Source organism: Eriocheir sinensis, chromosome 15, assembly GCF_024679095.1.
Source record: "Eriocheir sinensis breed Jianghai 21 chromosome 15, ASM2467909v1, whole genome shotgun sequence".
Lineage (NCBI taxonomy): Eukaryota > Metazoa > Arthropoda > Malacostraca > Decapoda > Varunidae > Eriocheir > Eriocheir sinensis.
Window position 1 is genome coordinate 11,391,363 of NC_066523.1, and position 24,155 is coordinate 11,415,517.

At 45.0% G+C, this 24,155-nt stretch overlaps 1 protein-coding gene across 2 annotated transcripts in view; it reads left to right on the top strand.

Annotated features, from left to right (window-relative positions):
- Window positions 1-232: 232 nt before the first annotated feature.
- Window positions 233-24,155, top strand: part of LOC126998901 (peroxidase-like) — a 36,731-nt gene continuing 12,808 nt past the window's right edge. For both annotated transcript variants that reach the window (XM_050861104.1, XM_050861105.1), the window contains exons 1-11: window positions 233-368; window positions 12,640-12,926; window positions 13,311-13,437; window positions 13,682-13,909; window positions 15,363-15,520; window positions 18,210-18,295; window positions 19,086-19,226; window positions 20,167-20,245; window positions 20,887-21,027; window positions 21,963-22,133; window positions 22,648-22,830. In XM_050861104.1, the coding sequence (XP_050717061.1) occupies window positions 364-368; window positions 12,640-12,926; window positions 13,311-13,437; window positions 13,682-13,909; window positions 15,363-15,520; window positions 18,210-18,295; window positions 19,086-19,226; window positions 20,167-20,245; window positions 20,887-21,027; window positions 21,963-22,133; window positions 22,648-22,830 (1,606 nt within the window). In that variant the 5' untranslated portion in view covers window positions 233-363. The remainder of the gene's footprint in view (window positions 369-12,639; window positions 12,927-13,310; window positions 13,438-13,681; window positions 13,910-15,362; window positions 15,521-18,209; window positions 18,296-19,085; window positions 19,227-20,166; window positions 20,246-20,886; window positions 21,028-21,962; window positions 22,134-22,647; window positions 22,831-24,155) is intronic.

Consider the following 24,155-nt stretch of genomic DNA (forward strand, 5'->3'; position numbering starts at 1 on the left):
GAGGCGACACCTTTACTTCCTTTACGCATTACACTCTGTAATTATCTCTCCTCTCGTTATTGCCACCATGTCCTTCAGTGTGATGAGAGGCAGCGGCGGGACTGAGAGGAGGCACCTGGCAGACAATGTGGAAGGAGAAAGCGGCGTGGCGACAGCCGGCAACCGGAATCAGCTGATGGGAGGCGAGAGAGTAACCTGCCAGCAGTATTAGTCGTCTTCGTTACGTGGTTGCTTCTCTCAGCACGTGGTAGCCCTCTTGACACGTGCGGATTGAACACATTTTTTTGTGTGTACTTCGTGTTTGGCGGCGTTCGGCGTTCCCCAGGACCAGTGCTCTGAGCCCCTGCGGACCACGGAGCAGTGATGTGGTGTGTGTCAGTGCGGGTATCTGGGACAGGTCCAGATGATGTTAGATGTGCATGCGTGCTTGGATATGATTTTTTTCAGCCGTGGTGTGAGTGGTGCTTCTACTGCGTGACACTTAGGAACTGCAGGGGTGCCACCCTCAATGCAGGGCCCACGATAACGCTCACTCATGGCACATTGCGTTAAGCTGAACGATTGACATCATAAAAAGTGCAATCCCATATATTCCAGTGTTTTGTCGTATATCATAAGGCAGATCTATATAAATATTCATTTATATTTATTTACTTGTATATTTATTTTTGTGTATTCATTCATTTGTTTATTTATTTGTTTATTCCTCGTCGGTAGAATAGGCAGGCCGCCGCTCGAGACACTTCTGCCGTGCGGGCTGTCACCGGCCAGGCGGGCAGCACCCCAGCATCAGGGGAATGCGCGACGCGTCGCCGGTGTAGAGCGTCACTGATGAGTTTTATTAAGATCTAGTCACACTTGACAGGCAGCGTGAGGGTCGCCGCGTCCCGACAGATGCATTGCGACAATCTGTGGTCGCTCACAGCGGAAGCCTCGACCTTGATCTTGATCTTGCTGTGCAGTGGACCCGTGCGTGAGGCAGGCTTGTAACTTTACTACAATAACTATTAATTTACAAATCTTCAGGTTTGCCTAATGACATTATACTTGTGTGTCTCTCTTTAACTACAGGGTAATAGCACCTTTGGGAATTATCGGTAAAAAAAGAGAAAAAAAATTAGGTGGATTCTCGACCATGGATCAGATTCTAACAGTAAACCAAGGAAAAGATAAAAATTCTAAACAGAAAACCAAATTGTTTGGAATTCATTGCTACGAGAAGCCTTCGACTCATTGGAAACTTCAGCGGTATTGACTGCGATTCGTCAGGAGGGTGAGGGAAATCTTTTATAAAATTCTCAGAGGGTGGCAAAACGACTGTAATACTTTATACAGACACAGGAAAAGTTCTAAAATAAATTGGGTTACTGACGATACCATATCACCTGAACTGATCATCGAGTGCTTATAGAAGAAATTAAAATTGGAAATGGATACCTAACTTTTGTATGACTTATTTTTGACGTGACTAAATGCCAACTGTTGTGTATAAAGGGAAATTGTACATTTACGGCCGAAGATAAATAAAAAAAACTAAAGCTATGTTCGTCAGTCATTCTCAGATCGAACAAATACGCATCCAAGAGGAAGCTCTAGAAACAGTTAAAAAAAATTAGGACAAGTGATACAAACAAAATGAATCTCTCACTCGTACCAAACATGAGAAGACGTAAAAGACTGCTCTGGATTGCTTTAGAAAAACAAGTTAACAAATAGAGAAGCTCCGTATCGCTGTGCTTAAAGCGAAGGGTTTTCGATAAGTGTTTTTTCTTTGTCATGACAAATAGGTCAGAGACGGGGACACTCCCCATTAGAATTCTCAGAATCTCTAATTTCTAAAACACAGCCGAAACCCGAGCTCGCTAGGTCGAATACAGTCAAAGGCTTAAGAAAGCATGTAGCCAATTCACAAAATAGGAAAAGCAAGGCGTACGGTGCACAGTTGTTAGCTATTGTAGTGAAGTGGTCAGTGCCACATTCTGCCACGGTTCTGAATACCGCAGTCACGGGTGTGCATAATAAGGGCTCACGTCTTGTTTTGAGGTGTGTGTATGTGTGTGTGTGTGTGTGTGTAATTCACCTCTTGGTCTGCTGCGGGTCTCTCTCGAGACAGCCAGCCGTTCCCCTACGGAAGAGCACAGAACTCATAGTACCGATCTTTGGGTAGGACTGAGACCACTCACACACAACACACCGCGACAACGAGGTCACAACTCCTTGCCTGACGTCGCGTACCTACTCACTGCTAGGTGAACAGGGGCTACACGTGAAAGAAGATAAACCCAGCTTATCTTCACCGGGCCGGGGAATCGAACCCCGGTCCTTCTGGTTGTGAGGCAAACGCTCTAACCACTGAGCTACCGGGCCGTGTCTGTGTGTGTGTGTGTGTGTGTGTGTGTGTAATTCACCACGGCCTGATCACGAGTTGGACTCGCTTTCGCCAGCAGGTATACCTCCCGACACGAGCAAGTGCATGCTCATTATCGTCGATCCCTGGGTACTACCAGGACCTTACACACCACACACACCATCCCCCTTGCTCAAGGGGGCACAGTAACCACTCCAAGTCAACGGAAAGAATCCGGCCTAAGCGGGGCTTGAACCGCCACCTGTTTGGCCGTGAAGCTCTAGCCGATTGAGCTACCGGAGCGGTGTGTGTGTGTGTGTGTGTGTGCCTGAACCAAGAACACCAGTCAAGTATAAAGCAGATATTCTATATACTAGGCTACTCTGTAGGTTGATCAGCAGGCTACTCTGTAAGGTACCCAGTATTACTTTATGGGTTACTTAGCAGGCTCTATAGATTACTCAGCAATTTGCTTAGCAGGCTAATCATCAGACTATTCAGCTGACTTCTCTACTACTACTACTACTACTACTACTACTACTACCACTATTCAGCACGATACTATGTAGGCTAATCAGGCTACTATGCACGTAATCAGTAAGCACAAAGTAGCTACAGTCACCTACTAAGTTGGAGAAAGAATAGGAGAAAAAATAGGGACTATGAAGGATGGTGTTCCTGGTACATTAGTCTCGTCGCGACACACGGAGCTAAGCAGACAGGACTTGGACAGTGCCTTGCTACCTGTGTTCTGCGAGGCATCACAATATCAAATCAATAAAACGCGGTATTATAGAAAGCGCTGTAGCTTCGTAACTCTATTGAACAGTCTTCATTAACTCTTTCAGCTTCATGTTCTCTAGTTTTACACTCCAACACCGCTAACCGAGACATACATCTAGGGACATAATTGAGCTTCACGCCGCAGGGCAAAGGAACGGAAGTGCCGAAAAAGTGAAAGTCTGCTACTTTCCTTTCGACAGCCTTGTGTATGCCGGCGGCACGCTGGGAAACACCGACGACAGGCAAACCACCCCATGAAGAGAGATCGTGAGACCAAAGGAGGGAAACGTCTATTTTAACATCCGCAACCGATCACTGGTAATCAAAGCCATGAAGAATGCTGCACAAAGGGGCGTCTCCCTGGACGCTGATAGAGATTTATTTTCCTATGTGCCATTTGATAGCCTCCCGGACAGGTGGCGCGAGACCCCCCATCAGCACGGAACTTGCACGTCATGAGTGGCTTTCCCGGCGCCGCTGAAGTGTTGGGCACGTCCCTCCCATGCGGGATTTCACTTTATTGGAGGAGGAAGAGGTGATGGGCTGAGCGGGAAGGCAAAAAAAGCGAGCACACGCAAGCATAAACACACACGAACACACACACACACACACACACACACACACACACACACACACACACACACACACATAAGATACATACACTAAACCAAAGCAGAAAAAATATCAGAAAACAACAATAAATAACAACTATAAATCATAACTCGAACTAAAACAGGAAGACTAATGCCTTTTAAAGCTGCTATACAATTATGATGAAAATACTCTCATTAGACAAAAATTAAAATAAAACCCCAGCAGAAACGTAAGAACTAAACAAGTCCAAACATGCTTGAACAGATACAAAATTGCCTCTTAAAACCAGCAGCAACCCTATGGGCAACACACAACCTAAACCGTCACCGCAGTTAAAGTGAAATTGAATAATCAGGTGATAGCGTCGGCGGGAAGGAGAAGGAAGGAGGAGTAAAAAGAAGAAGACGGAAACAGTTTATTTCCTCATCTCGTTATGACGTATAAGACGCTTAACAGGCTAGTAACAAGGAACCATAAAAACGTTAAGTGGCTGAGACTTTCCCGTCCATCCATTCCCGTCTCCGTAAGAAGCGTCATTCAGCAGACTTCTTCGATGTTTAAAGGTTTGCAGTCTTAGTTATACACCGGATTGTGCTGCAGGAAAAAAGCCAATTGACGAACACTTTACCATTCACCTATTCCTGTCTCTGACAGAAGCCCCAATTAGCAGGCTTATTCGTTCTATATTTACGTTACCGTCCTATTTATTCTTTATATTATTGAGTAAGGAGATAAAAACGGTCTTGCTGTGAGTGGCGGAGGTGAACGCGGTGTCTCAAGGAGGAGGGAAAGAGGGAGACTCACCATGAACCTGACCCTGACAGTGACAATGACTAAAAAAAAAAAGATGATAAACAGCGCGGCTAAAATAGGAAGCAGGCAAGCAAGCGAAGAAAATGGCACCCAAGTTGTTTATGTGCTATTAGTGTAGGCTCTGTCGTTCTTTTTCTTTTTTTTTCTTTCTTTCTTTCTTTCTTGCCCTCTCTATATCTTTCTTTCTTTCTTTTTCTCTTTCTTTTTCTTACCTTACCTCTTTTTTTTCTATCTTTCTTTCTCTCTCTCTCTCTCTCTCTCTCTCTCTCTCTCTCTCTCTCTCTCTCTCTCTCTCTCTCTCTCTCTCTCTCTCTCTCTCTCTCTCTCTCTCTCTCTCTCTCTCTCTCTCTCTCTCTCTCTCTCTCTCTCTCTCTCTCTCTCTCTCTCTCTTCTCGCTCCCATTCAAACACACACCCATGGAGCCATATGGAGAGAAAGCAGGAAGCCTAATAAGCCGGCAATTAAAGACGAGGTAATGAGAGAAAAGTATGCTATTCGTCTATGGCTTCTTCGACTCTCTGGTCCCCCTAAATAACACCTTCACGCGGCCACAGAAGCGATGGAAACACGCTCACGCAAGGGAAAGTCTCGCCCTGCCTTTGGTGATGCTTCTGTATACAAACCCTTCATTTCTTCATTCACAAAAAGGCGAAGGTAAAAAATAGGAAAATGTGACACCTAAAAACTATAGCATTAAGGTGATTTTGGAGAGCAAGTTCTCCGCTTAAAATATATCATTGCGCGTGTTTTAAGGCGTTTCACAAATAGGAACCACTTTATCTACTTTCTCAAGTCCACTTTCCACGCCACCACAACCCCCCTCCCTTTACCCCAATACACACACACACACACACACACACACACACACACACACACACACACATACACACACGTTAGCTTCAACACAATTCGCACCCGAGAGAGAGAGAGAGAGAGAGAAGAGGGGGTCGGGGGCAGGGAGGAGATCAGGGTTTAGGCGATCAAACCCCGGGCCAGGACCCCCAGCACGCCACAGACAGGCCCCCGGTGTTGGGAGCTTTCACGCGGCGTCTTCGGGTTAGAAGGGCGCTGACCTCCCCGCGCTGATTACTAACACTCGGGAGGAAGAAAAGGAAAAAGAAACGGAGGGGGAGAGAGGAAACAAAACAAAAAATAAAAGTGCTGTAATTGGTTGGAACGAGGATGCACGAGCACGTGATTGACATAAACAAGGCGTGTTGTTGTTCCGCTCCTTTTCTTTTATATTATTTTTTTCGTTGTAGTTTTTCTTCCCTCTATTTTTCTTCTTTCGTCTCTCTCTCTCTCTCTCTCTCTCTCTCTCTCTCTCTCTCTCTCTCTCTCTCTCTCTCTCTCTCTCTCTCTCTCTCTCTCTCTCTCTCTCTCTCTCTCTCTCTCTCTCTCTCTCTCTCTCTCTCTCTCTCTCTCTCTCTCTCTCTCTCTCTCTCTCTTCCCATCCCCTGTCTTTCTCTCGCCATCTTCTCTCACTTCCTCTCCATCTTCACTCACTTCCTCCCCTTGCCATTTTCTTTTTCTCCCCATCCTCCTTCTCTCTCTTCCGTCCTCTCTCTCTCCTTCACATCCTCTCTCTCTCTCCCCATCCTTTCTCACTCGCTCCCCATCATCTCCCTCTCTCCCTCCCCACCCTCCCTCACCCTTCCATCAAGCACACATTCTTCATCATATCTCACCCACAACACTTCTTCAGCACACCACCGACGCATCAACACCATCATCACGAGTAGCACGCAGTGACGGATGTGTCGCCGCTTAGGTGCAGCTTTCCGACGTTAGTAAATAGAGTGAGACGAAACACCTCCCTGGCACCGACGACGCCCTCGGGTCTCTTTCTGCTGATCCACATAACACTTAGGAGAGAGAGGTGAAGAGCCGTGGGGTGGGGGGTGGGAGCCTCTCTCTCTCTCTCTCTCTCTCTCTCTCTCTCTCTCTCTCTCTCTCTCTCTCTCTCTCTCTCTCTCTCTCTCTCTCTCTCTCTCTCTCTCTCTCTCTCTCTCTCTCTCTCTCTCTCTCTCTCTCTCTCTCTCTCTTCGTGGAAGGAAAAAAGAACGAATGAAGAAAGTGCAAAGAAACTACACCACAAAGGCAGAGATAGATGAGGAGGTTGTGGATGTTCTTTTTTCTTTTCTTCTTCTTCGTGGGAGTGAAGGAGAACAAATAAAGAAAGTGCAAAGAGAGGAGAGAATTCGGGCAACAGTGACAAAGGGGAGTGAGGAATATACACACACACACACACACACACACACACACACACACACACACACACACACACACACACACACACACACACACACACACATACGCACACAAAGGAATACATAAAAAGAGAGATTCGAATCATAGACAGTTTCCTCAATCACGACTCCCTAGTAGACTTCATCTCCTCCTCCTCCTCCTACTACTACTCTTCTTCCTCTTCCTTTTTAGTACATCATCTACAGTGCCCTCTGACCCCTTATTTCACCTTAATGCAGTTAATTGAATAATTTTCCTCTCCTGGCGGTCCTGCGGCTTCGCTTATAAAGGGGAGTAGTAAAAAAGTGAATTCAGAGTCAATGTTTGTTTTCCTGTCGCTTCTCTCCGCTGACTCACCGCGGATGTGCTTTCTCCATGACTTGCTGCTCCATTCCTTAGCCGCCCAGACCTCCCATACAGGCCGCCCATCGCTTGTAACTCATGCTCCCCTTCGACGGGCCGCCTCTCTCCTTTCTCACTTTTACAACATCTGCAACCTGCCTAACAGACATCTGCAGCATCCCCGTGACCCCAAACACTCTGTCAGCCAAGAGTTGTCAATCTAGTGGCTTTATAATCACTTTGAGTCCGGCCTCTGCTTTCATGAGATAGCTCTCCCCGCTCAGGAAAGTTTCATACATGAGCTCACATATATAAAATTGTGGACCTTAATTAGCATACTATCTCTGTTTGCATTGTCCTCATGTTGTACACCAGCCATTCAATAATTATATCGGCGTCATTGTAAAATTGTCTCTGTCATCATGCAAGTTATTACAGCAACCGTTCTATACCGACTATTATGTTACAAGCTCTCTCTTCTTCCTCGTCCATCTCCTTATAGTCCTCTGTCAATCGCAGTGCGCGCACACACACACACACACACACACACACACACACACAGCCTCCGTCTCCTCGTCACGGCCGCCTCACGGCCGTATTCTCAGTGAATCTCTTCCCCCTTCACGCGAGGAAACAAGGCTTCGTGGACCAAACGGTATTCTCAGTGACGAGGAGTGTCTTTGATGCAGCGCGCGAAGCGGCGAGCGGGAAAAAAATGAACTAATTTCCTCTCTTGACGAAGAGGAGGGGAAGGCCCGCTCTTCGCTAATATCTTCGCACATTTAATGCTTTATTACAACATTTTTCCATGTTGCTGTATTATTAATTGGGTATAAGAACAATTTAAGTTTTCTAGGCCTTATAAAAAATAATACAAAGCGAGAAACAATATTTTTCTGTTTATTCAAGACTTCACGGTTCCTATGATAATTTAAGCCAACACTGGAACACACCTCTCAACCAGCACGCCCCGCCCTTTAGTCTCAACTATTCACAAGTTATCTTTTTTTGAACGAACGTTTGTAGGGCGGGCACTTCGAACCATAAGCATGCATTAAGATTGCTGGGATGAATTTTAAAGTGACGGACTAACAGGCTTTCTCCGGGCGCTTGTTTCACAAGTCTGTATGAATATGTGGTGGTATTCGGTACTTCGTACTGGGCTTACCACAGCCAATCTCGAAACTCGTGACGTCACCTGTGGGTGGAGCTTAGCAAAGCTCAGCAATATAGATGATACCATTTTCCACCCACTGATAGGAGCTCTAAAGCTAGTTAAAATATATTTACAAGTGAGAAATAACGAAGGGAGAAAGAGATGTCTCGTGGAACAGGAGGAAATTAAAGAAAATAAAAGCAGTTTATTCTAACGAGGTCTCCTAAGCTCCGCCCACAGGTAACGGGATGATATGAAAGCGAAGCAAACATAGCCACGGGTACCAACCAATTAAATGCATCAATGTAAAATTTCTGCTATATATAATGTATGTCACTGTATCAAGCAATGTTTACATAAATATTAGTCACACTATATAATCCATTATAGAAATGTACCTAAATTGCATTAAGGTTTCGGTTTTCAACGTTTGTTTGATTTGCAGTAGTACCAACACTACACGGAAAGATTGTTTCGAAGGTTAGGGACTGGGCATACCCTTCAACGGAAACACACTCTCTAAGAGACGCTTCGACGAAGAGGGGATGGCACACTTTCTCTTTCCCCTCACAGTTTCGTGTAACCCTGTCACACTTCAATCACCATCACTCTCCCTAAAGTAGAGCCTTCTCCCGCGCAACCTCCACAACACTTTACACCACTATAAAGACTCTTCACAGCCTTTCTTGATGTTAACCATGGGAAAGCTCTAGCAGCAAAGAGAAGTTGCACTTGTGTATCTCACCGTATAATTAAGTCGTCATTTATTTTATCAAATGATGGCAAAACAACTTAAGCATGTATATTTTGATTTTCATTAGGTATATTTATACATTTTTTTTAAGTGGTATTCAAGGAGGAACTTTAAACTAATGGGAAAAGGATGTGATGGTGAGCCAGTCACCAGAGGGCGCGTGTATCAGGGCTTGCGAAGAGCTGAATCTTGTGGTTCGGCTGAATGAATGTATATTTGCTTGCGCTAACACGCCAGTATGGAATAATGCATTTCAGTCGTACAGTTAACACAGTGGACGAAATGCAGATGAAAAAACAGTGAAAATAGAATCTTCAAGAGTAGGATATGCGGAAATGAGCATAATTCAAAAGTGGTGATGAAGAAAAAGGAGAGATATGAAGGCGCACAGGATAGAAATGAGATGAAATGAAGCAAAATTGTAAACTCATATATATAGGTTTTGTGCTACAGAAATCGAGAAGAAGGGAACAACTAAAAATAAAAAGTGTGAAATTGAGAGGTATAAGGTCTCAATAAAAAGACTTTAGAAAAAAAAACAGAGGCCTAAAGAAAATAAACTTACAAGTTACAAGGCATTCGTAAAGCCGGTCAATGATGATAAATGAGGCTCATACAGCTGTCATGAAGGAGAGGAAGAGAGAAAGTAGGAACGAGCCGAGATAAGGATGCTGCGGTTGGCCACTGTTGGGATCTCACCGAGGGAACGCTTGGCAATAAAGTAAGAAGAGCTTGAGGGGGAAAAAAAAAGAGAACACAGCTGAGAAGGTAAGAACATGCCACTCGACACACCCGGGAGAAACTGGTGGAGGAGAAATCATGAGTAAAAGAGGAAGTGAGAAGAGTGTGAGGTGAACGAGTATAGTTAAGACAATGAGGACAAGGCTGATGAGGAAAGATACCCATCCCACCCGATATTTCTTAAAGACATTGATGGACGAAAGATCAGGAGAGAGAAAGTAATTATGAGGGACAAAGAAGACATGTAGAGACAGAGAAAGGGGAGTGATGGAAAAATGCACAGGGGTGACAGAATTTGAGGAATGCTAATGACATGTAAAAAAAATGTTTGTAATTATGTAAAAGTAAGGTTTAATCTTAAATCATGAGGTTCACTTATCATTTAAATATCATGCTATAATATAATTACGTAATGTCTAGACATCACCTAACTATAACACTGATTCGGTGTGCAAATGAACGATTAATATTTTTTAACCATGAGCTGCGCTTGTCATACTTGAGATATTTAGTTAATAGGCAAAAAATAGATGTAAATGTTGTCCCTCTCTTGGCACAACTGTTAATTAAATAAATGTTCTGGGGACCTGGGAAAGGTAAACTGTGGTAGCCCGGATGTCACACTGAACCTTTCTTCCGGGTTGAGGGTTCTTCCCTCCACAGACGCACATACAACGGAGATGAACACTGCGGCCACGCGCAGCTATATCGTATGCCCTCAAATTTCCCTAAGGACTGCGTCCATGAATAAGTGTGTTACCCCTTGAGCATGGCATCATTGAAGATGTAAGAATAAGAGATTGAAAGGGAGACGGAAGCATACTGTCATGACTCCTGCTACGGCGTCAAGCTTTTCTTCCATGCTTTCTCCGTCTTGCGAGTGTTGATAAAGAAAGCAGCTTAGTCAGGGTATGGACTGACATGCGTGTCTATCGTGTGTGTGTGTGTGGGGGGGGGACTCATTAAACATTTACACAGCAAGTTAACTGATTCTCTCTCTCTCTCTCTCTCTCTCTCTCTCTCTCTCTCTCTCTCTCTCTCTCTCTCTCTCTCTCTCTCTCTCTCTGAGTCAATTTCACTGAATATTTTTGTGTTTAGGTTCGTGGTAAGTATGTAATAAACAACAACAACAACAACAACAACAACAACAACAACAACAACAACAACAACAACAATGAAGATAATGAATGCATAAATACAGAGAGAAGTAAAGAAAATTACAAAATCATAGATGAACTCACCTTTGGCCATTCATCCTTGCACTATAGTCCTGGCGGTGGGTGAGGCAACCGTCGTGCCCGCAAACGGTCCGCAGCCTGGCAAACACAGTGCTTGGCGTACAACGAGCAAAGCAGTGACAGTGACCTTGATAATGACGGGAATGCGTAACTGTAACTATGAAGGCGGCAGTATAAACATGCTGGAGGCGACGATGCACCACACAAACAAGCCACCTGCATTTCGGGCTGGCAGGAAATGAAGGACGCTCACGTTGGATTATAATACTCGTGACTGATGACTTGGATTCACTCCTCTCTTCCTTCTTTCCTTCCGCCGTGGACGCGCAGTAAAAGTCATTGTGACTCCATTCAAACTAGCAGAAATTGGTACAAACTGGATAAATTCAAGCTAAGGAAAAACCTGCAGCAGATGAATGGATCATGATGAGTAGTAAGTGTATAGCGCTAACACGATTGCAAGTTTCAAATGGAGACTGGAGAAGACTTACGTCCTGGTTCGAAGGAGCTGCCATGTAGCGGTTTACTTGCCTCTTGTAGGCTCCGGGAAACGTACTCGCACTCATCAAGCAGGAGATAGGGATTGAAAACAAGTAAATGAACAAACAATGACGCAGTAACGACTTTTGTTACTAAGCTGTCCTCATGTCTCCTTATTATCCCGCAACGGCTAATAAGTAAAACACGAAATACTTACAACAAACTATTAAGAAGTAACATTTCTACCGAATTTGTAAAATATGCTACATATCAAAACTTGAAATTATTGGCAACTCAAAACAAGTCATTTCAGTGTTTCACCCCTGAATGAAGAATAAGTTCATGGGCTGAGATCTGACATCCACTCACCTTTCACACAGCTGCGGCAAATGACAACCTGAGAGAGTGTGGTGTCTGCTGGTCAACACTCACCTGCGAAAGAAACAAAAGAATAAATGTCTGCGTTCAGCAACACGCATAAAAGGAGTGAATGGACACTTGAGACTTGTCACTTGATAAATCAGTTAGAGATGTACAATTAACTATTTCCTCATACGTGATACCTGAGTTAAGAGTCCCAAAATAGAGTAAAATTGTTAACATTTTACCTTGTCGTAATAATGAGCAAGAGTTTCAGTGCAACAAAATAGAAAATACATTGTTGATTACAACACAGTGACGCCTTCGTTCAAAATAACGAAGAACTACATTTCTTCCCAAACATCTACCGATATATTTATCTACTTCTGGCACTGTTATATAACATTAGCACATCTGACAAGTTTATCTTGCAATGCAGCATTTGGTATCGAAATATACTTCTCCTTAAACGCAATGACGACATTAAATTGCGTGAGGCGCAAACAAATACAACCTTTTTTTTTAATTTCAGACCAATCATCGTCAGCTTTGCGATTCAGCCTCATCTTGGCACTGTCCTTCCTGTAAAAGTGTCGTTAAAACACATTTTTTACTTCATTAGCTTGATAGTGCTGGATTATTTCTATACGACAACATAATTCAGTCCTAAATGAAGTGTGGCCATGTTAACAACATCATTCTGCTCGTAGACGGTAGGATGATTATAGTAAAGGCATCCTGTGTCATCGTCCCTTTAGCAAGCTATTGTGTGTGTCACCAGGGAAGGAGTGTGGGTGGTGTGGGCGGCGGCGGTGTGGCGCGGATGTGTGGCCACGGCCGTCGAAGCAGAGGCGCCCATACACGGCCTGCAGCAGCCTGCAGGCCCCCGTGGCGCCCCGGAACCCTACTCCCTGGAGTGGGTGCGGCAGGCGAGGGCGTCACCCGTACCGCTACAGTTCAGCGAGGAGAGTGACGTGGGCTCCACCATCCTGAACCACGTCACCAGCTACGGCATGAACCAGACCCACTACCTCACCAGCATCATGGAACCCAAGCTCTTCCGTGAGGGTGAGTCGCCCAATTCTCCCCAACGAACCCAGACTTGTTATTCACCGTTTTGTGTATACCGTCACCGCAGCCCATTCAAAGATCTCATTAACGTAACTTTCTTTGCCTTCCCATTAACCATCGTCTTAACTTCTTACCTTGAGTTGTGTATGGCAACAAATTTTGATGCCCTTAACTAATATAAGATTAAAGTTATCTGTGTGCATGTGTGTGTGTGTGTGTGTGTGTGTGTGTGTGTGTGTGTGTGTGTGTGTGTGTGTGTGTGTGTGTGTGTGTGTGTGTGTGTGTGTGTGTGTGTGTGTGTGTGTGTGTGTGTGCTTGTTTGGCACATTACTGTAAGCCAAAGGACTACAAATATCATGACCGGTGTGTCGGGCCTTGCAGGATATCATCTCCAGCAGGGACACCCGGGCCTCTACCTCGCAGCTTTCAACAGGCAGAAGCAGAAGAGCAAAGACCTCGCCAGCTACGGCTACGCGTCCCTCAAGGCCTCGGAGCTCCTGTCCAGCCAGTAAGAATCACGCACACAAAAAAGAAATTACATAAATGCATATACACAAAAATCAGCACAGACGAATATACGTAAATAATGTGCATATAAATGTTGATAATATAAAACGATAAGGAAAAAACAGATAAAATAACCACCAATGGATCCCACTTCCTATCCCTCATGCGTGATGCAGGAGCACTTGTGTGCCGTGACCTCAAGACCTGCACACAATCAACCACTATACCCTGCCTCCTCTTATCAGATTCCTCCTGACGCGGCAGCAAGCTCTCTTCGGGCTGGAGCAGGTGTCGCTGAGGAACACGGCGCTGTACGAGAGCTGCCCGGTGAAGAAGGAGGAGCTGACCAGCATTCCGTGCCCCGTGTACTCGCTGCTCTACCGCACCCTGGACGCCACCTGCAACAACCCCGACAACCCGGAATGGGGCGCCGCCTTCAGGCCATTCGCGCGCTTTTTGCCCCCCGACTACAGGTATGCGCCTCGACCCCATCACCTATCAGGATGTATTCACTGATACTTGCACTTCTGATACCATATTGCACTACTTTTGCTACTACCATACTCCTGATGTTACTTTTATTACTACTACTGCTACTGCTACTTCTACAACTTCTACTGCTACTGCTACTGCTACTGCTACTACCATTACTGCTACTACTTTTGTGCCATGAGGTAATCGTTCAGTGGTCTTGCTCCCTAGGAAGAGGACACGACACCCTGTACAGAAAATGTCACCATCCAGTAAATCGCTCAACCCCGGTACTAATTCATACGTTATGCCACCGCCTTTCATTCACTGTTCTTGATTCTCTCATGCGTACCTAAAGGGCTTTCTCGTCCTTCACTTGCCTTCCTTCAACGCTCAGATCGACACACTCCCTCAGGTTACCCTCCTCCTCCTCCTCCTCCTCCTCCTCCTCCTCCTCCTCCTCCTCGCCAAATATAAGCACTTTCCTATCATAGCATCGAATTGTCTCCCAGAAACAATAAACATAACCTCCAGTACCACCAAATTGCTGTTGTTAGGTTGTTTAAACTTTCTCGGTAGTTGAAGCATGTCGCCTTTATCAACAGCCTTACTGGTTTGGAAGAGGAGACTGCCATCACACTGTGAAATGAAAATGTGGTGGGGGTCGTTCCTCTTCCAGCTCTCCTGCCATGACTGTGATGCTGCAGGATGACATTTCACGGGGTCTTCGTCTTTTCCGCAATTGTGTGTCTTTCCCTCTTGCAATCTTCGTCTCCTCTTTATGCACTCTTTCCTTCTCCTCTCTCAAACTTCGCCTCCGCACTCTCTCATACCGTGACTATACATCCATCAATGCCTGCCTCTCATCACTCCCTAGTACTTTCTCTTTCCTTTGCACCCTGGTTCTTCCACTCCTCTATACGATCTGACTTTCCATAAACACAAATCATGTATCTCCTCTTCACACCCTGCCTCTCCTTTCCTATCAAAATATTGCCACCTCCTCTTACACCCTGCCTCTCCCTTCCTCTAAATACACTATCTCTGCCTCTCTCTCTTACACCATGCCTCTCCCTTCCTCTCAGTACATTACCTCCGTCCCTCTCCATCATATCCTGCTTCTCCCTTCCTTTCAATACGCTACCTCTGACTCTCCCACACACCCTGCTTGCCTTCCGCTCAAAACACTATCTCTGCCTTCCTTTTAATACACTATCTATGTCTCCCTTCCTTTCATTACACTATCTCTCTCCCTTCCTTCCTTGTAATACTCTCTCTCTCTCTCTCTCTCTCTCTCTCTCTCTCTCTCTCTCTCTCTCTCTCTCTCTCTCTCTCTCTCTCTCTCTCTCTCTCTCTCTCTCTCTCTCTCTCTCTCTCTCTCTCTCTCTCTCTCTCTCTCTCTTAATACGCTATCCCTGTCTCTCTCACACCGCGCATTTCCCTCTCTCCCCGAAGTGACGGCATCGAGGCCCTGCGGCAGAGTGTGAACGGCGGACCGCTTCCCAACCCTCGGCAGATCAGCGACACCGTGCACCGCGCCCTCAACAGACCCTCCTACCAGATCACGATGATGGTCATGCAGTGGGGGCAGTTCCTCGACCACGACCTAACGGGTAAGAGAGAGAGAGAGAGAGAGAGAGAGAGAGAAATCCATACTATACACTATATACTGCCGTTGCACACAGCCATCAGACTGCCATTAAAAAGTACAACAGTATAACAGGCACACACGAGCGTTAGTGTCTATTGCTCTAGTTCTGGTGCTTGATTTCCACCTACTGACGGACACACGATTTTAACATTATTTTTTTTTTATTATTATAACTTACTGAATTATGATTGCTTTGTCAGTCTTTCCATAAGGTCCCCGGCTCAAGAGTTTTCTAATGATATGTTTTTCAGTGTCGCATAAGTCATAGATAAGGAGAAATCCGTGAGCACGCACGCACGCAAGCACACGAAAAAATGAGCAGAAAAAAATTGCTCCGCTCGCTTACCTCGCTCTGCAATCAACGGCAAAAACAAAGTGATCATGGAACAAATAAAAAGAAAGATATTAGGTCAGTTTTTGAGAGTGGCCCCTAACGAGAACGAAAATCGACCTCTGAGGCGTGAAATCGTGGCGCAGATTACCGTGAAGCGCGGGCCGGCGGAGGCTCCCTCTCCCAGCACAACAATGGCGCTGCTCTGCCAGAAATTCAGCCCTTCATTATATCGCGCGGGCCGCAATTTAGAGGGTCATTAGAGTGTTTTTACAACTACTCATAAATCGTTCTGCGGCAACTTTTTGGCCAGAAATGGTAAAACTTTGTAAGAGGCCAATTGTGCACGAAAATCCTCCAGCAGCCCCATTTTGCACCAACATTATGTGTGTTCAGCGTATTATTATGCCACCCAGACGAGAGAGAGAGAGAGAGAGAGAGAGAGAGAGAGAGAGAGAGATTGAAAGGAAAGGAAGTATACCGCTGCCAGCCGTAACAGCGGAGCGTTCAGCAATCATATCAATCAGGTGGGCGGGTAAAGACATCAAACGGGAGCACGGAGAGCAGGAGATTCGCTTACATTACGTTTATCCGGAAAACAAAACAAAAAATAAAAGTTTCCCACGGTTTTTTTCCCCAGCATAGTGAGTAGTTATAATAACATAAGAACATAAGGAGTCTGCAGGAGGACGGCAGGCCTATGTCAGCCAGTTCCTGTAAATCCAACTCCACCTCACCTCACCATCCATGAATTTATCTAACCTTTTGAAAGTATCTAACATATTGGCACTCATAACATGACTGCCAAGCCTGGTCGTTCAACTCATTCACTATGTATAGATAAACCAATTTTTGCATCTCATTGTTGAATCTGAATGTATCCAGTTTAAACCCATTACTAAGTGTCATTCCCGGTGTCTTTACCCTGAGAACCTTATACGCATCACCCTTAATAAAGATCTTTATCGATTCATACATTCATATCGTGTCCTCGAATCCATTGCCTTTCGAGGGAATGCAAATTTAAACGTTTACGTCGATCCTTATATGGCAAGTTTCTCAATTCATGAAGATTTTTTGTCATCCTCCTCTGCACATATTCTAACAACTTGATATTCATTGTGTTATCTTGATCTACTTCATTTGCTGACGCTAGGAGTATCTAAGGTGCTTATCAATGCTCATGCACCAACGTCAGTGAGACTAAAATATTTTACCGCTGTAACTCTTCCTCCTCCTCCTCCTCCTCCTACTCCTACTACTACTACTACTACTGCTACCACTATTACTATCGCCAGTACTACTACGGCTGCTATTACCATTATAATCTCTCTCTCTCTCTCTCTCTCTCTCTCTCTCTCTCTCTCTCTCTCTCTCTCTCTCTCTCTCTCTCTCTCTCTCTCTCTCTCTCTCTCTCTCTCTCTCTCTCCTCCCACCTCCCCCCTAACACCTCAAATCAGACCTCCCTTGTAATATTAAGCGCCGTTCAGCGTCCGGCACCGCACATGACCCCTTCCCCCTGTAACAAGTTGCACAAGGACGGGCTGGCGAGGCTCAATTCATTTACCAGTTCATAATGTCGTTTACAATTACAACGAAACTCATGTTATTACTCTGAGCGTGCGCGAATATTACCGCCAGGAGACGTTTCTCTTTGATGGCGCGTTACGAGCGGAATAATATAACGGATTAAACCTATGACATGGAAAGGTATTAACTGATAAACAACGCACAGAAAAAAAAATCTTTAATAATAACGAAAAGGATAAAAAATTCACTTTTCGTTACTTTCCTCCCGCTGTTTTCATTCATATCCTAAAGACATATCCGTTGAGTGAGGGAACGAGACCTTGTCCTGCCGGTTAGTTACTTTCTTTAATGGATTACAGGTTTAGAGGCGAGCTTCCTGGAAAGAACCATTGAGGATATTTGTGATCTGCATTTATGTGTAAATTTATTATCAGTCTCCCTCCTTTGCTCTCTCTCTCTCTCTCTCTCTCTCTCTCTCTCTCTCTCTCTCTCTCTCTCTCTCTCTCTCTCTCTCTCTCTCTCTCTCTCTCTCTCTCTCTCTCTCTCTCTCTCTCTCTCTCTCTCTCTCTCTCTCTCTCTCTCTCTCTCTCTCTCTCTCTCTCTCTCTGTGTGTGTGTGTGTGTGTGTAATGTAGACAAGAGAGCATGTAGGAAAATAATTGTGTATGTATACATTCATGCATTTACATACTATACAAATATGCATGAATGTATGTTCGGGTAGTATACATAAACTCATCCTGCCTCCCCTGCCACCTATCCTGCTACCCCTCCTCCCGTTCCGCCCACAGCCACGGCACAGACCCGCGGCTTCAACCACAGCGTGCCCTTGTGTTGCAACGATCACGACGGGACCCCGCTGCCCGAGGACTTCAGGGTGGGTGGAGCTAGCGGCTTGGTGGTGACGGTGATAGTACTGAGGATGATATTAGCTGTGGTTGTAGTGGGAGTGGGAATGGTTCTAATGTTAGTGATGATAGTTTTTGGTGATATTTACATGGGTTGTAACCATGCGGGGTATAACGTGAAAGATACAAAATACCAGGGATGATAAAGCGGTAGTGGTATTCATGGTGGTGCTGGGTGTAGTGGCAGTGATGGAGATGATACAGTACAGCTGAGAGGTAAGATACATTCAACACACAGGTGGAGGAAAATTGGTAGAAATTGTAGTACTGTATGGTGTTTGACGAGTTGTGGTGTGGTAGTTTAGTAAGGGTGGCAGTGGCATTGATGGTGATGGTGATGATGGTGGTGATGGTAGTACACAGTGGATGGTAGATAAAGATAAATACATGTGAAACGCCTCTCCAAGTATTATTACAGACTCGCTCAAAAAGGTTAATTAATACAATGAAGGCCGTTTGGCAATGTTAATTATTATAAGCATTAATGAGGATGAGGATGATAGTGGTGAGAATGATGAGAATGATAAGGAGGAGGAGAAGAAGGATCATTGCTGTTGTTGATATGAAAAAGAAAAAACACCACTAAAATGTCTAATATTAGTACTCAAAGTAGTAGTAGTAGTAGTAGTAGTAGTAGTAGTAGTAGCAGTAGCATCACAAGGGACAGTAGTAGTGTAAGTGGCACATACGTAGAAGTTGTAGTGGTAGACACAGACATGACGTAACATTCTCACACCCGTCTCCCTCCCCCTTCCCCAGCACCCTGACTGCCTACCCATCGTCATCCCCTCCACCGATCCCTTCTACTCCCAGTGGAACCACACGTGCATGGAGTTTGTCCGCTCCTCGCCGGCGCCCAGACCCAACTGTGCCCTGGGCCCGCGTGACCAGATCAACCAGGTGAGGGCGGCGCAGCGGCGGGAGGGAGAGGACGCGGGAGTAGTATCCGAGACAGCAAGTAGTGCACACCTGTGACCTATATCAATTATTCAGTAAAGCTGTAAAGGTGATTGCAGTCCTGCGTTTGTTGCTTTTCCGGGTATCACGTTCCACTTATCGATTGTCTGAACCGTGAGAACCTGTGCGTTCCTTTCCCTCCTTCCTACCAGCCGTGCTACTAATGCCTTAAGCATAATCTACAACCACTATCTTAAAGGGAATCTACACGTGAACGCCAATTATCCGAGCTCTTTCATATATCTCTATATTTTAGCTTATCAAGAGGCATGGGGTCAGTGGCCCGGTATAAGCTCCCTACTATGAACACCTTGATGTTATCTATGCACCTAAGCGGCTTTAAGGGACAAGAATATAGCCACTCGTTCATAAGCCTGAAGCTGCCTCCGTGCCCAAGTACACGTATATGACACGTGACAAACAGCACAAAAAAGAGAGAGAGAGAGAGAGAGAGAGAGAGAGAGAGAGAGAGAGAGAGAGAGAGAGAGAGAGAGAGAGAGAGAGAGAGAGAGAGAGAGAGAGAGAGAGAGAGAGAGAGAGAGAGATAATTAAAATTGATAAATCATTATACTTAGATTTACAAATAAATAAACAGATAGTCGTTCATACAATTACAATCTAAAGCTTCATCTTCTCACATTTTTTTAATAATGAATACAAAAAATCCATCATCCATAACATTGCAAACAATCACTTGATTTAACACAGATTTCAATGATGATGCAATTGCTCAAAGAAAATCCCAGCCCTTCAAGATAGCTGATAATGGCTAACGAACCCGTTGACAAGTGGCCAGGACTTATTCATTAGGAGAAAACTGTCAGTCCGGCATCAGCCTCGGCTTTGCATTATTATCACGCCCTAATGTTCCTCCTCCCTTCAGGTGACATCCTTCCTGGATGCCTCCAATGTTTACGGATCAGATGACCAGGAAATGGCTACCCTGCGGCTCTGGGAGGACGGTGAGTACTACCTCAAGGGGCAAAGCAAAGAGGGAGGGAGGGAGAAGATTAAAAGAGGGATTCTTAGAAGTTAGCAAAGGAGGATGTTAAGGGTATATTGGTTATTAGTAGCGAGGAAAAAGTGGGAAATGTTAATGAAAAAAAATACATAACTCCCAGCACTTACTTTTTTGTTGTTTTTTGAAGAGGTGTTTTCTTGCTGAGAGAGAGAGAGAGAGAGAGAGAGAGATACACACACACACACACACACACACACACACACAGACACACACACACACACACAAGTGATTAGCGTCGGGTCAGCGTGAAGAGGTGAGAGCGGCCTGTGAGTGAGCGAGTGAGTGAGTGAATGGTGCTCCGGAGGTGACTGGTGAGTGGCGACACACGAGCCGCGGCCCACACTAGCCCCACCACCACTCGAGCATCACCTCAGACGAGAAGGTGTAATTACTCTCTCTCTCTCTCTCTCTCTCTCTCTCTCTCTCTCCTCTCTCTCTCTCTCTCTCTGGACGGAAGACTTTATCAGTGTACAGTTATGTAGCGTAAACTCGTTAAATGTTTTGATATGAGAGCTGTTTATGCCGCACCTTATTACACAACCATCTTGTCCCTCCCCCCCTCCCCCCCGCCCGCCGCCCCAGGGATGCTCAAGTATAAGCCGGTGAGGTTCAGGAAGCCGCTGCTGCCTCCACTCAACCACTTCATCGAGGGGGAGTGTCGCGAGAACTCCAGGAATTTACACTGCTTCCAGGCCGGCGACATCAGGGTGAACGAGCAGCCAGGTGAGAAAACGTGGGCTTGAAGGTAACTGTGAGGAGGGCGCAGGGAGGGTTTTTTGCAATTGCAGAGATATGAGGTGTGCTAAGCTAAGGTATGATATGAAAGGATGAGTTGAATAATGAAAATAGAGTGAATGAGCAACCAGGTGAGGGAACGTGGGCTTGAAAGTAACTGTGAGGAGGGCGCAGGGAGGGTTTTTTGAAACTGCAGAGACATGAAGTGTGCTAAGCTAAGGTATGGTATGATATGAAAGGCTGAGTTGGAGTAATGGAAATAGAGTGAATGAGCAACCAGGTGAGGGATCGTGGGTTTGCAGCTATAGCCAACGGTGTGGAGGGCGGAGGGAGGGTTTCTTGTAAAAAATATAAATACTAATTAGATTACGAACAGCTAAGGTAGGATATGAAACGCCAAGTGAGTCTGTAAATAGACTGAATGAGCAGCCAGGTGAGGGAACGAGGGTCTGAAGGTAACATCGAGGAGGGCGTAGGGAAAATTTCTTGTAAGTGGAAAGACAGAGTGATTTACGAGAAGCTTAGGTATGATATAAAATGAGTTGGAGTGATGTAAATAGAATGAATAAGCTGCCAGGTAAGAGAACGTGGGCGTGTAGGTGTTGGCAACGGTGAGGGGGGTGTAGGAAGAGTTACATGTAAGTGTAGAGATTTTAGGTGGACTGGGATAAGCTAAGAAAAATATGAAAGGCTAAGTTATGATCACTTCTCCACAATCTAATCATTCTAATGCAATAAAATGATTGATTATATCTCACAACCTCTCCCACCCCACACCCTCCCTCCCTCCCTCCCTTTCTACCTCCCCCATTCCTTCCCTCCTTTCCTACTTCTCATCCCCCTACTCACCCCCCCCCCCCCCCACACACACACATACATACACGTAAACACCATTCCACCTAACCCCCGCCTCCCCCTCACAGGCCTGACCAGTATGCACACGGTCTGGCTGCGCGAACACAACCGCCTCGTCACCCTACTGAAGGAGATCAACCCGCTGTGGAACGACGACCGGCTGTTCTTCGAGGCACGCAAGGTCGTGGGCGCCATGATGCAGAGGATCACCTACGGGGAGTGGCTGCCCGTGGTGCTGGGTGAGTGGCGGTGGTGGTGGTGGTCGTATATTATCAACATTGTGCTTGACTGATACATGCACAAAAACGTCAGATATTTCTTCATTTCACACTCCTTTAACAAGATGCTAAGGAGACACTTTTCCCTGTCTGATGTCAATGTACTCCATCTTGCTCCAGCTCCAGCTTGTTCTTTCTCATCCCTTACTTCGATTAGCTAATTATAGTTGATTTTAGTCTTGGCCGCCACACTGCTATTTGGGTTGTCCATATGGTATCAGCTAGCTCTACGTGTGATATGGTGTGCCCAAGTCCATTTCTTATCCTTAATTAATTGCCATTAGAATAGCTTAAACATTTGTCTGTTCGTAATTTAACTTTCCTTCGACATTATTTAAATTTAATATGTACGTACCTCAGACCGATTTAGAAGGGTATTTTCTTTCCCTTAAACGAGTATTAATTGAAATGACGCGTACGAAAAAGCGAATATAATTTAAAGTCATCCATAACTCCCTCCCCCCCTCTTCCGCAGGTCCCGCCGTCATGAAGGTGTTCCGCCTACCGCTGCAGAGGTTCGGGTACTACAGAGGGTACCGACCCACCACCAACCCCACATCCACCAACGCCTTCGCCACCGCCGCCTTCCGCTTCGGCCACAGCCTCGTGCAGCACACCCTCATGCGCTGCGACAAGACGGGGAGACGTGTGCCCTTCAGTGAGTCAGTTTGCATCAATCTTGCTTGTGTTCCTATGTATTTGTTATTTCATATTTAGATTCTTGCAAGAGTGCGTCAGTTTTTACTCTTCCGAATTATATCACGCTTTTTTCATGATTTCGTGATTAACTTTAACTTACATGTGTGTGTGTGTGTGTGTGTGTGTGTGTGTGTGTGTGTGTGTGTGCTATACAAGAGAGGCAGGCCTATACGCGTCATGTCCCGCCGCCGGGGTTTACCCGTGCCGTGTGTTGCGTGTCGTCTCGCACAAGACGAAAGTATTACCATAAAATGTATTTTTCTAGATCACAATTTTTTCCACATCACATATCTATTTTAATTTCCTGATTAGGCACGATTTCCAAGCACTTCAATTAGTAAAATATTATATTTGATTTCAATCATTTATAAACCAAGGTAAAGTGGAAATATATTATTATTGGTAAATTCAGTGTCAAATTTATTCTGTGATGTGAAAAAAATAGATCAATTACATAACCAACGTCTTTCAATGTGTGTGTGTGTGTGTGCGTGTGTGTGTGTGTGTGTGTGTGTGTGTGTGTGTGTGTGTGTGTGTGTGTGTATATCTATATATATATATATATATATATATATATATATATATATATATATATATATATATATATATATATATATATATATATATAGAGAGAGAGAGAGAGAGAGAGAGAGAGAGAGATAGATAGATATAGATAGAGATAGATATATAGATAGATAGAGAGAGAGAGAGAGAGAGAGAGAGAGAGAGAGAGAGAGAGAGAGAGAGATTTACATAGAAAATCAGACCACACAGACCCCATGGTCCAGACTAGGTGGTCTGTCCTTAAACCTAAGTGATTTTACATTAATGAGATGGCTCCAAAACGTTGCTTTTCTACTCTAGTTAATATTAAGTTCAAGGAAGTGACGGTCGAGCTTGTTTTTAAAGGAGTCAATCGTGTTACACTGGACCACTGATGGTGGGAGCTTATTCCATTCTCGCACTACAACGTTGGTGAAGAAAAATTTGGTGCAGTCTGAATTTACTTGTCTACATTTGAGTTTTGTGCCATTGTTCCTCGTTCGCAAAGTGTCATCGATCATAAACAATTTTGATCTGTCTACATTCGTGAAACCATTAAGTATTTTAAAACATTCGATCAGTTTTCCTCGGAGGCGACGTTTCTCAAGAGAGAACATGTTAAGGGTGGAAAGCCTTTCTTCATAGGATTTGTTGCGCAAGGAAGGGATCATTTTTGTTGCTCGACGCTGAACACCTTCTAGTTTAGCAATGTCCTTTGCATGGTGGGGAGACCAAAACTGT